Source organism: Strix aluco, chromosome 10 (genome assembly GCF_031877795.1).
Source record: "Strix aluco isolate bStrAlu1 chromosome 10, bStrAlu1.hap1, whole genome shotgun sequence".
Classification (NCBI taxonomy): Eukaryota; Metazoa; Chordata; class Aves; order Strigiformes; family Strigidae; genus Strix; species Strix aluco.
In genome coordinates, this window is record NC_133940.1 from 12,642,779 (window position 1) to 12,654,896 (window position 12,118).

The 12,118-nt window shown below is 36.4% G+C and overlaps 1 protein-coding gene across 8 annotated transcripts in view; it reads left to right on the plus strand.

Moving 5' to 3' along the window:
* Positions 1–12,118, plus strand: part of LOC141927898 (phosphatidylinositol-binding clathrin assembly protein-like) — a 33,221-nt gene that overhangs the window by 12,538 nt on the left and 8,565 nt on the right. For 4 of the 8 annotated variants that reach the window (XM_074835279.1, XM_074835280.1, XM_074835281.1 and 1 more), the window contains exons 7-15: positions 1,086–1,192; positions 1,805–1,846; positions 6,101–6,186; positions 7,257–7,380; positions 9,068–9,204; positions 9,501–9,604; positions 10,474–10,620; positions 11,081–11,140; positions 11,244–11,354. In XM_074835279.1, the coding sequence (XP_074691380.1) occupies positions 1,086–1,192; positions 1,805–1,846; positions 6,101–6,186; positions 7,257–7,380; positions 9,068–9,204; positions 9,501–9,604; positions 10,474–10,620; positions 11,081–11,140; positions 11,244–11,354 (918 nt within the window). Of the gene's footprint in view, positions 1–1,085; positions 1,193–1,804; positions 1,847–6,100; positions 6,187–7,256; positions 7,381–8,198; positions 8,357–9,067; positions 9,205–9,500; positions 9,605–10,473; positions 10,621–11,080; positions 11,141–11,243; positions 11,355–12,118 lie in introns of those variants that run through there. The other 4 variants (XM_074835283.1, XM_074835284.1, XM_074835285.1 and 1 more) reach the window with 2 other exon arrangements.

A 12,118-nucleotide genomic window follows, 5' to 3' on the forward strand; every position in this document is an offset into this window, starting at 1 on the left:
TGTGAGAATTTTTTTAGCTTTTGAACTTTTGTGAAAGATGTTGAGAGAACTAAAGAATACAGACAATTTCTGACTGTAGTTTCCTAATAAATTATTTGCTTCATTACCATTAAATTAAGCCCATCTTAGTTTCAGTAGCAACTACCATAGGCTTAAACATACACTTCTACCTTGAAGAATACATCTTGAAACAGAAATTAGAGATAACAGGGTGACTGGTGAGGCTAAAACAAAGATGCCATAAACGTGCAGTGGATAAGCTTTGGCAGTTGGGCTGTAGAAGTATCAGTGAGATGCCTGGTATTTTGTGTATTTAGTATAGTCGCAGTATGACCAACTTCAGGTTTCCCGTACTTTCTTCATAGCTTGACTAATCATTTTTACCTGGTGCCTGAATCTACATGAGCCTAGTAGATGACATGTAGGGTTTTTTGTTAAAGATTAATGAGCTCTTAACAAAGCCTTGTGATGATAATAATAGTAATAAGCTATTAAAGCAAATTTCTGAGTGAAAACATCCGATAAGTTTGTTAATCCATTAGTTTTTACTCAGTGAAATATCTCTTAAGTATATAGGGCAAAACCATAAAAAGTGAGGATGTAATTGATATTCCTTTTGGTAGGTCAGTTCAGTATATGTACCACTTCAACAGCCATTCTGATGTCTTTTGGATATTGAGCCCATTTACAAACATCAAAACGTGTTGATACAAAGTCTAAAAATGTAAATGTATACCAGGAATATTTTCAAATGATAAAATAATGTACCTCATTGCCAGCTAAGCTGGCTTCTTGAAAATATTCGCCTAAATACCTAGTTTGACAATTGCAGTGATTCGCAACCACGCTTAATAAAGCTTTGTGTTATTTTCTAATGTACTGAAATATTCAATAGAAAAGCACTGATTTTTCTGACTTATTACAAAAGGTGTCAGGTGTTTCTGTAAACTTTAAAATCTGAATAGCTTTAAGTTACTCCTGTCTGTCCTCTCCTTGAAGCTTGTCTCAAATTAACTGTTATAATACTGTGTCAGCTATTTGCTAGGGAGGCTGTTATCTTACAAGAGTTTTATTTGCATCCTCAGAAAGATATTTTGATATGAAGAAGAACCAGTGCAAAGAAGGCTTGGATATTTACAAAAAATTTCTAGCCAGAATGACCAAATTGTCAGAATTCCTCAAAGTAGCAGAGGTAAATAAGTTACACCTATGGAAAGGATATCATTTAGCTGCCTGTACTGGTACAGTAGTCTATATTCATAATAACAACTTCTCAACTGGATTAATGTTTGCTTAACTTTGTTATATAAGGAATTATTCTACAGATTAGGTATTCTAAAGACTGTGTACACTCATTAATGTGAAGTGAGATTCTTGGGTATCTTTTTATTAGCCAGACAACACAGTAAACTTTCTGAGGTGGTGTTGTAAATTTCATGAATGGTCCAAAATGTGTCAGCTGAATGTTACAGTGTGTATACAGTACTCTACTGTAACTGCTCAAAATGGAGAAGTAGTTCCAGTAAGCAATGTGGGTGTTTCTAAGGCTCCCTGTAAGCTTTTCTGCATGAAAAAGTTAGGCTGGATGGGAAGTTGGGTTTGCTTTGAGATGTAGTTTAATGCATTTGTGATTTCTAAGGTGTGTTCCTAGTGAGGCTCGTACCAGTTCAGAAAGTTATGAATATCCCTTTTTAATATGTTAGTTTCTATGTCTAATAAAAAACAGACATCACTGGTTTTTATTTTTATTGCCACTGCATGTAGTAATGTACTTTTTTTTTCCCTTCTGTTTTTGTAAACCCAGCAAGTTGGAATTGATCAGGGTGACATTCCAGATCTTACTCAGGTCAGTGTACATATCATATTAACCCAATTATTTTGTTCTTTGTGTTTTTAAAGGTTGGTGTGTATCATAGTAATCATTCATCTCAAGAATGTATCCTCTCGCGCTTTGCAGCTCTTAAGATTTTTTTTTTTTGATTGTTTAAAGCAATAAAACTCCCAGGAAGTATTTTTCAAGAACTTCTGGTTTTTATCACAGAGGATTCTGTGGCATGTAAGCCACAAGCACCTTGCCATGCCTTGAGGAAAACCTTTCATTTCACTGTAACTTAATGTCTTCCAACACACTTAAAGATTACAGTTAGCTAGTCAGTCAAGAATTTTTTTCTTTCCCCTGAGGTCTGAATAGATTTGATGTTTCTGTATCAGCGCACAACGCTGGCTTCAATATTACACAGTAGTATGAGGACCATGCGCAACACAGGTCGTGTGCTGGAACATTTAGTCTAAAAGGTGGATTGCAGGGGAACGCCTTCTGGTGAGGATAAATTGAGGGGCAGAAAGGAGGTGAGAAAGATGGTTTGACCTGGTGAACAGAAAACACTGATAGTCCACAGAAGGACACAGAAGTTATTCATTGCAAGTTACTTCAGTTCATAGGGACGTTGCATTTCTAACCTAGGACAGAGGTACTTGGTATTCTTTCTGTAGCGCACAGTAACCTGATGGGTAGAATAAATGCCAATCTGTCAGACTCAGACAATAAACTGGAGTGCCTCAGAGGTCTAGAGTACTGAAACTGTTTAAGTGGAGTCAGTGTGAAACAGTTAAAATCTAATGTGTAAATTTTTGAACAGTCACATCTAATCCTGCACTACCTTCACAAAATTAAATTTCATGGGTTAATCATGTAAAAATATATCTACTGTGAAGCTTTACCTGAACTTCATCAGTGTCTTTTTAATATGAAAATCAAATCTAAACCACAAACTTCCATTGTCAGTGTTGTTCATTACTGCCAGTGGTGTGATTTCCATCTGAAATCAAATGTTTCAAAGTACAAATCTCTAATACTTCCTCCAAGCAATTAATATTAACCTCTTTAAGAACTTACAGGCCTCAGTGGTAGGAAAGAAACATGACTAACCAGCAGGGTAAGAGCAGGTAATAAGTGAAAACAGTAGTTGGATGTCTATTCATGTTTGATCTTAGCATCTTACTCTGTCTTTTGATTAGTACTGCAGTATTCAGCTGGTCTGTATTATGCTAATCAAATTACACTCAAGTCTGAAGTTGTACTTCACGGGGTTTGTGTGAACTTGTCCAGTTAATTGGGTCATTGTAAGGCTCTTCAGGGTTTTTTTGGTTCACTGAGATTATGGGATTTAGTTTCATTTTGCTGCTTTTTATATCTGAAACTTTCAGTAAGCATTTATATCTACTGTCCTCACAGCATTTTTTTTTTTTTATCTAATAGTTCGGCTGTTTTGTTGTAAGTGCACTTAGATGTGAAAGGCAACTCTCTGAATTGTGATGGTAGTTGTCAGCATCCCCTGTATTTTGGCAGTTTCAGTGCCACTGTAAGGATTTCACTTCCATAGTAAATTTCATGGCATTTAATAAGAGTTGAATAATTGTTTGTCCATTTAGTGCCATATTAAAAGAATTTGCTAGAATTTCTTAATACTAGGCTTTCACAAAAATTTAATTTTCAGTGTGCTTCTGTTTCTGAAATAAGTTCTGACAGGATCATGTCTTTCATTTCTATTCTGGTCTACCATATTTAATTTTTTTCCAAATGCTTTGTTTATATTTCTGGTGTATATTCTGTTCTGGGATATGCATATTTCAGAGTTGCCTTGAGCTGATCCTGGCAACAAAACTTTTATCTCTTTAGAGGTTTACTATTACTGCTGCTGTATAACTGTTTTTCTTCCCTGATTCTAATGTTCACACTACTGCCACTTTTGCCGGTTCCTATAAGGAAAATATTTTCTTTTGTTAGGTGCCCTGTTTCACAATGATGTTGCTTACTTTCTGTTTACAGCTGTTACTGTATTTCATGAATGCAACTGGGTCATTTTTCTCTGTATGGCTTAGTCTGTCAGATGTCTTTGGGTGGGGGGAGGGAGGCTGAGTCATGAAATACTGACTTTTTCAAGTTATGATGTCTGTATTAGCCCAGGCATCTCTTCTGACATAAAACTGCTAAGATCTCTTCACTCAAAATTTCATCTCTGTTTTGTTGAATGTCTGCAGCAATGAGAAAGTTCAGAGAAGTTACTGGGTTTTTTTGGTTTTAGGTTTTATGGTTGATGAGGGGGTTGTTTAGAGGGTTTTAGAAACAATAAATATATAATATGCTTTTCCATACAGATAAGGTTTAGAGTGGCCTTGAAAAAAGACAACCAGGAAAAACTTTCTGGAATTAGGGTATAGTCTCCTGCTATAAAGATTGTCTGTCTGTCTGTGTCACACAGTGCCTTTTGCAAGCTATTGTTCTTCCTGAAGGGTAAAAGTATGGGGTTTTTTGGGTTTTGTTCCCCCCCCCCCCCCAATACCTTTCAGGAAGAGCATTTCCAAATGTTGTCCCCCTTGGGGTTCAGCTGTCTAGTTTGAATGCTGAATTTATTCATGACCAGTTGAGGTAACTACACAGTCTTAGCTTACTCAGCTCTATTTATAGAAAGAAATACCAACTCAGGTCTTAAAGTTAAGCCAAGCAGTTTTATAGGATTATTCTTACTGATTTTCTCTGCATCTCTTGTAGCTTGAATTGGCCTTCACTGAATGTGGGAAGCTAGAATTGTGCTCAGTATTTTAGAGGGGAACCTGCCAAAACCTTGTATGATTAATATGATTCTTCTTTCCAGGAAATACTTTAGTCTAGCTTTTGGGCTAGGAAGGGCAAGATTGTTTTTCTTCCAAACAATGCTTATCTTATCTGTTCTACCTACTGAAAGTTGGCAAGGGGTAATGAGAGGCGTAATGTCTCTGAAACCCTGCCAGATGAGGAGGACTGAGCTGGCAAGTAAATTAAAACTTCAGAGGTCTATTCCCTTCATCTGAATCTGCAGTAGGATTTATTTTACTTGTTTTATGGAGTATGGACTATGTAGTTAAAAACCACAAGAGCAATGTGGCTAGAATTGCAAGGCAGTGAACTCTTCCAAAAGTGACAGCCTAATTATTTTACTTGATGGATGTTTTTATAGGGTGATCTAGAGAAATCTTACTTCCTGCTAAGACTGTGTAATCGAGATGAGTTCAAATTTGTTCTGAGCTTTGAAGCTGTTTCCTTTGGTATGGAAGAAATATTTCTGTAGTGGACACAGGTATATGGCAGAAAGAAGGCAGGCTATGGTTGGTGCTTTTTTCTTGGTTTCTGTAGGAATCAAAGCAACTATGGTGTGCCTTAATCCATATATTTTAAACTTGCTCTTTTCTGTTACCTATCAGTTAAAATCTTTGTCTCAGGTACTGAATAATGTCATGGCTGTGCTCTAAAATTTCTTGGTAAGCTTATGGGTATTGGTCACCTAAAACTCATTTAGGTGTCTCAAATCATAGCTGAGGTGTCTCGTGCCTGACTTATTGCTGGATTTCAGTGGTGAGAAGCCTAGTTTTTGAAATCTTAATTGCTTTAAAAAACAGCTTTATGTTTAAAAACTTCTCATGGGTAACACTTTTTTGGGGTGGGAATTCACCAAAAAACAACTTTAGAAAATAGCAACATCACTTCAAATAATGTTTTAGACTACCAACGGCTTTGGAATAATTGAGTTAGTTTACTGTGTAGTCATGTGTTGCATAGCTACTCAATCTGCAATAGTATTGTTGGGATCAGGTTGAATTTGATTGCCTTTTTTTTTTTTTTAGTAAACATAACATTCTGCTGTAGTCAAGTGTTTTTAGTGCAAGCCTCTGACTGTAAATATTTGAATGAAAAGTGATTGGCTTGTTGTTATGGGGGAAGGGGGATCAGAAATGCAAAGGCTTCATTTTGGTACTTTTGCGAGTTTAAGGGAATACTGCTTAATCAGCTGTGACTTATTGGATTGATCTTAACATGGCAAATACGTTGCCAAAAACAAGAATGCAACTTGCGTACACAGAAGCAGACCTACTTTTAGGGGAATCCTTCCTTATGTCTCCTTTTAAAGAACCACAACTGGGGTAGGTGGAATTCAGGAGTGCAGGATGTCTGCAAAACCCAAAGGCACAGTTATTGATGTGTGGGTTTTTGTTTGTTTTTAGTGAATGGGAAACAATGATGTATTGTCTAGAAGCAGTGTTTTATAAATACTTTTAACTTCAGGCACCCAGCAGCTTGCTTGAAGCACTGGAACAGCATTTGGCTTCTGTGGAGGGGAAGAAAACAAAAGAAGTCTCTGCTGCCAGCAGGTGAGCACCCAATGAATTACAACAATGCCTATACTTACGATTTGTCATCTTCATACTAAGAATTTTCAGGATTCAGTCGCTTGGTGTCCTTGAATTTTATTCACTTCCAAATGTATCTTCCTAGAAGTATAAATGAAGCATCTAGTAAGTAGTCTGATAGCTTAGTCACATTTGAAATCTAGGTGTGTCCGCTTGTGTCTCTGACAAACTTATGCTGTAATAAACCAGTGAGCTGAGACCTTGTATATTATTCTTTCTACTTGTTTGAAGTCCTTTGGCTTCTAAGACTTCTAAGGTATTTGGATTTTGAGGCTCTTTTTACCCAAGATAGGACAGTGTTTATCTTTATTGTCAATTATTTGCCTCTCAGACCATGAATTTATCTTAACCTGCTTATAAAAGTCCTTCAGTCCATTCTCAGAACAGCCAAATTATCTTAGATGCTTTGTGCTGACAGGAATTGTTATTCTTTGTCGAGTATGATATCAACATATATGAACAGTACTTCTGACCAAAGACTGAGAGATCTCTTTCGGCATAGGCATTCTCCCACAGAAACTTGGTAACTACTGATAAATGTATCTGTGTAAGCTACGTGAGTTTTCTGTCTTGCTCCTCAGATACTTTTTTTTTTTTAAAGTATCTGAGGATTCACTACCACAGTATCCTGCTAGGAAGTGTACAACGTAGGGAGTAACTTCTGTGCTCTGTTTATTGTTATACGTATAATATGTACGAAAAAGCTTTCTGTGCCTCTGCCACTTGAATGGAATAGAATTCCAGTCTACTCTATATGACCTTAAAGAAAAAAGACAACTGTTATGTTCTGCACTTTCCTGTTCCTACCTGCTGAAACTTGAGGGCATAATCCTGTTTACTCATGCAGCTTTTTCACCAGACTCCCTCATTATTGGGGTGTCTGCTTTTCTGTATCAGAGTAAGGGAAGGGAAGACTGGTGTGGAGGGGGAATGACGCACAACTAGGTAAGGCACTTGGTAATTAAAGTAGAAGTGATGTATACCTGACTGTTTTTCTTAATAAAACTTTTTTTAATTATTACTGTTTTTAGAGCTAGTGCCCTATCCAGTGCTGTTTCCACACTTGCCAGTACAGGAATGTCATTTAGCAGGATGGATGAGAAGGAAAAGCAGCAGGCATTGGAGGAGGAACAAGCTAGACTGCAGGCACTTAAGGTACTATATTTTTTTACAAGTTGGTATTCTGAGATTTATTTTTTTAACTGGATGCAGATGACAACCAAGTTAGACTTAAAATAGTGTATGGGAACTCTCATCTTAAAGAGGCAAAGACATGATTCTGTAGGATGCAGGTGTGATGGCTGCCAGTATGTGGTGACCCTTCTACCAGGAGTATGATTTGAATAGCAGCCAGCTGATGTAAATAATTTACATTCCTCCTTACAAGAGATTGTTATTTATCTCAGAGATTCAAAAAATGAGTATACAGCTGTTCTAGGTAGGTTAGATTCAGCAGCTGATTATACAGTGTTGCTATTGTAAGACTGGTTATTGATAGGAGGGAATTATTTTTCCCCATAATGTATGGAATATGGCTTTAGTGATTCTTCAGTTGTCTTGCTCATAATGAGAATATACGCTATAGTTGTGCCCACGTTTAACCGCTCTTATTTATAATTCTAGAATTTAGTTTGAAAAACTGTTTGAAATCATATGTATTTAGTTATAACTTACAGACTGTGAATAATAACGCATTTGAAAGAAAATTGGTGTGTTCTCTCTTGGTTCCTTAATGCGCTTTCCTTTGCTCATTGGTACTTGCTGAGTAGTCGTCTTAGTAACATCCCTCTCTTAAGGCCTGAATTCTGGTCCTGCAGATCCTTTTGACCCGTTTGAGAACATACACAGTATAAAATCTTGAACAAGGCAAGATGCTTTTCTTGCTGAAAGCTGAACCTGTAGTTCTGTCATGCCCCACTCGCATGTGCCTGGGACAGTTGGGAGTTTTTCTTGTGTTGATTTAACATCTCTAGACACACCTAAACGATGAAGCAACTCTGCTCGTGTCTTCTGGAGGCCACATTGAGAGCCTTAAAACTGTTTGGAGTCTGAGAGTAAACTGTGATGGTCATGCAGAGTTGAGTTTCATCTCTGGAGGTCTAGTGAAGATTCTCCACTTTCCTGACTTGGTGTAAGGCATATTTTTCAAATCAACGTGAAGAATGTTTTTTGCTATTAGACTGCAAACTTAGTGTGCCTTGCTACCTGCTGCTGAACTTGACAGAATTTTTCATTTTGGGGGCGGGGAAGCTTGCAAGCTCACTCAAGGTTTTACTTGAGGAATGTAAGTATTCCTCAAGAAGCATGTGCTTTGACCTGTGCTGTATAAATGCGGTGGGCCTCTCTAGAAGTAACAAGGGATGTCAACCTAAAATTAACATAAACTAAGTTTTTATTTCACTAGTTTAAGAGCAACACCACATGGTTGTTACTATGATGCACATTGTCAGTCTGACTTCTGAACATCTGAATTGAACTATGAAGAGATCCTCACAGTAGAAAGAGATGGGTCTTCCTGAACAAAGGTCCATTGACCTGTTTCTCTGAGTGACTATGAAGGGAGCCTATAATGTGCAGCTTGTCTAGAAGTGTTTTACTTCTAGGCAGTTATAGATAGTCTAAAAAAGCAATTATTTTAAAAATCAAGGTGTGACTTGAGGTTTTAAGGCTTTGATAAAACAAATACTCATCTCTAATTTCAATCATCTTTCTGTTTTCAGGACTTTAGAAGAATAATTGTTTTATTAAAGACTGTAATTAAAATTTCTTGGGAAATGTCTTCAGGACTGAGGGTTAATAAATTAATAAGCCTAAAATGCAAATCGTATATCTCATCTTTCAGGAGCAGCGATTAAGAGAGATTTCTGTAGTATCAAATTCCACTCCCACATCAGCATCCCCAAGCACCTTATCAGGAAAAAGTGTGAATACCACTGTAGCTGTTGACCTCTTTGCAGTACCAGCACCCACAACAAATAGGTGAGAGATACTTCTGAAGCAAGCAGAAATTACTGCATTGGCCTGTAGCTCACGATCAAATGCAAAGCACTGATCCTAGTTACTTTTCAAGAGTAACCTTTTGCTGATGCTTTCCTGGTGTATTCACAGGAATTTTGGTATCAGTCAGTAAGTGCTTAATTAATAGTTTTGTACCACTATTATTGATGGGCTACTAGTGAATAAGAGAAAGAGAGATTGGTGAGAGTGTTTGTTTAACACAAGAATACAATGCCTATTACATATCTTCATGGGTTTTTTTCTCTTTTCTTATTCAGCATGCCCAACCTTTCTAGTGATCTTTTTGATCTTCAGCCTGCCTTCGTTCCAACTGTGCAGAGTACTCCAGCTATATCAACATCAGCAAGCAGTGCTTGGGGAGGTGAGCTGATATGATGATTTGACTGTCTAAATGATAGGTGAATTCTTAGAATACAAGAATGAATAAAATGCAGATTCATACTTAATTGAATCTACATCTTAAACCTTAATTACTTTGCATCCAAACATTTCTATCCTTGACAGAATATAAAATACATCATTTGAAAGCTCTGGCAAACTGTTACAGGAAAGTTACTTTTTCTTAACACATAGCAGTAGTGTTGATGTGCAGTAGATGGAATGACGGAACTAGTCAGTAAAGGGTACAGGTAGAGGAAAGGTAACTAAAAATCAAAGTTTTAAAAATGCAGATGTAACTGAAAAGGTGCTGGACTAGTATTTCCATTCCATTAAGTGATTTTAATACACTTTTCAACTTCAAAGGTGTTGGTGACTTCAAAGTTCTTAAAGCTGTCATTCTCAGTTTCTTGGGCACAGCATTCTCTGTACTCTCACCCATCCCTCCAAAGAACAATCAGGATAGATGTTGAAGAAATGTCTTAAACGCTGAAATAAGGCAATGTTAACACCATTCTAAGTGCTGGTATTTTAATAGATAACCTTATGTGCTATTTAAAAGATAGATTCTTGAAGCCAAAAACATAGTATCTAACTTTTTTGATTGATAAAATGTTCTGTCATTCTCCCCCTCCCACCCAATGGCAATACTAGAATTATTTTCCCTAAAAAAAAAGAGTTGTTAGGATTTTTATCTGAAACTAAAAATTTGTATCTTTAATGGGCTGATCAATAGGTGCAATATTTACAGTTTGAATTTGTCTAGGGATTCTCATATTCAATCATTTCGGTCTGTTTTTCTTTTCCATTATTTGTACTCTGTATTCTTTCCTTTACTTCTGCATCTGAAAGGTCCTTTCTCGTCCTCAAATGGTTGTGTTGGTTCTCCACCTCATCTGGACATCTTTGACATGAAGCCAGTTGAAGAAGCTGTAAAATCTACCACCCCTTTCATCAATTCTACTTTTTCCTCCAAACAAACGGTGGAACTGTTTAGTGGTAAAAAAAACAAACAAACAAACCCCATGTAATTTCTTTGCAACTGGAGATGATAATGCAGATGAACTGGGCGGTGTAATCTTTTTGTGGTTTGGACCAATCTTCACTTTTTATTAACAAGTGAAAATGGTGCATTAATTCCAGATGCAGTAAATTATATGTTTCCTTAAAGTTTTACTTCTACAGTTGAAGTAACTAATTATTTTGTTCGGCTTGCCCAACCTAGACATCCTAAGACTTGTGATGTTGCTGGAATTTTTGCCAATTTCTTTCAAACTGCAACCTCTTTTCTCTTTTGTAATGGGGAATGCAGGAGTTACTTGAGCTTTCCAAATTTGTTAAATAAAACATCCTTTTTTATTACTAAAAATTCATAATTTTTAACTGCAGACTTAATTTTTGGGTCCCCGCTTCCCTTTCCTCTTAAACTGATCTTATTTTCTTCTCTCTTTTTACAAAGATGACTTTAGTGGTCATAAACCTACATATGCTTCTGTGTATCATCCTCTGACTGTTGATGGTAATTTGATTTTTTTATTTTTTAAAAAACTTTTTGATTTCACTGTAATGAGTGGTATTACTCCATAGGTGTATTTGATTACTCTAAACTTTTTTTTTTTCAGGTTTTCCTCTTCATTCAGCTCCTCCAAGTACCACCTCTTCAACAATTAATGTGGACTTTGATGCTGTTTTTGGAGGAAAATCTACAGTACCAGAGTACAGGCCTACAAGTGGTAAAAACTCACTTATGACTAATTTACACCCTGCAGTCAACAGTTGCTTAACAATTTAGCATAATTGCTACTGCAGTTCAAAATTTAATAAATTAATACATTTGCAAGCTGATTATAGGGCTGATAAGATAACAGGCAATCAGTTCGGTTATAGTTACTTACTTGAGAATTAGCTTTGACTAATTTCATATACTGTGTAATAATGGTTTCCTCTCTTTTTGGGGGAATGAACATTGAACATGGCTCACTGGATGTCTCTTAACGGGTAAGCTTTATGTTAATCTGTTTTCAGTGCTTATGACTTCATTGTTTTCTCTTGATACATGATAATGAGTTCCCTCTAACTTCATTGAGAGGTACTGTACTTATGAAAATGCAAAACTGTGTGTATATGTTGCTTGAAGATTAGCTGAGTTACGGTCTTTTGGTGCTGTTTGGCTATATATATTCAAAGTCCTTATGAACACAGAGCAAAGAAACTTGTGTACATTCAGGATACTAGCAGTATCATGAAATTACTGCTATATTCTGTTATGAGAACAGTTTGAAACTATTGTTAACAACCTTCTTCAATTTTAGGGCAGAGTCCTCTTAATCTAAAAATACTATTACTGATGAAGTAAATTAAAGATTCTACTAGATTAGTAGCTACAATACAGTATTCCATTAAAAAGAGGTTAAACTATGCTGTCTAAGCCTTAAACACTTAACAGCATGTTGAACCTCCAAATATAAATACTCAAACTACTTAGTGTTCTATAAAG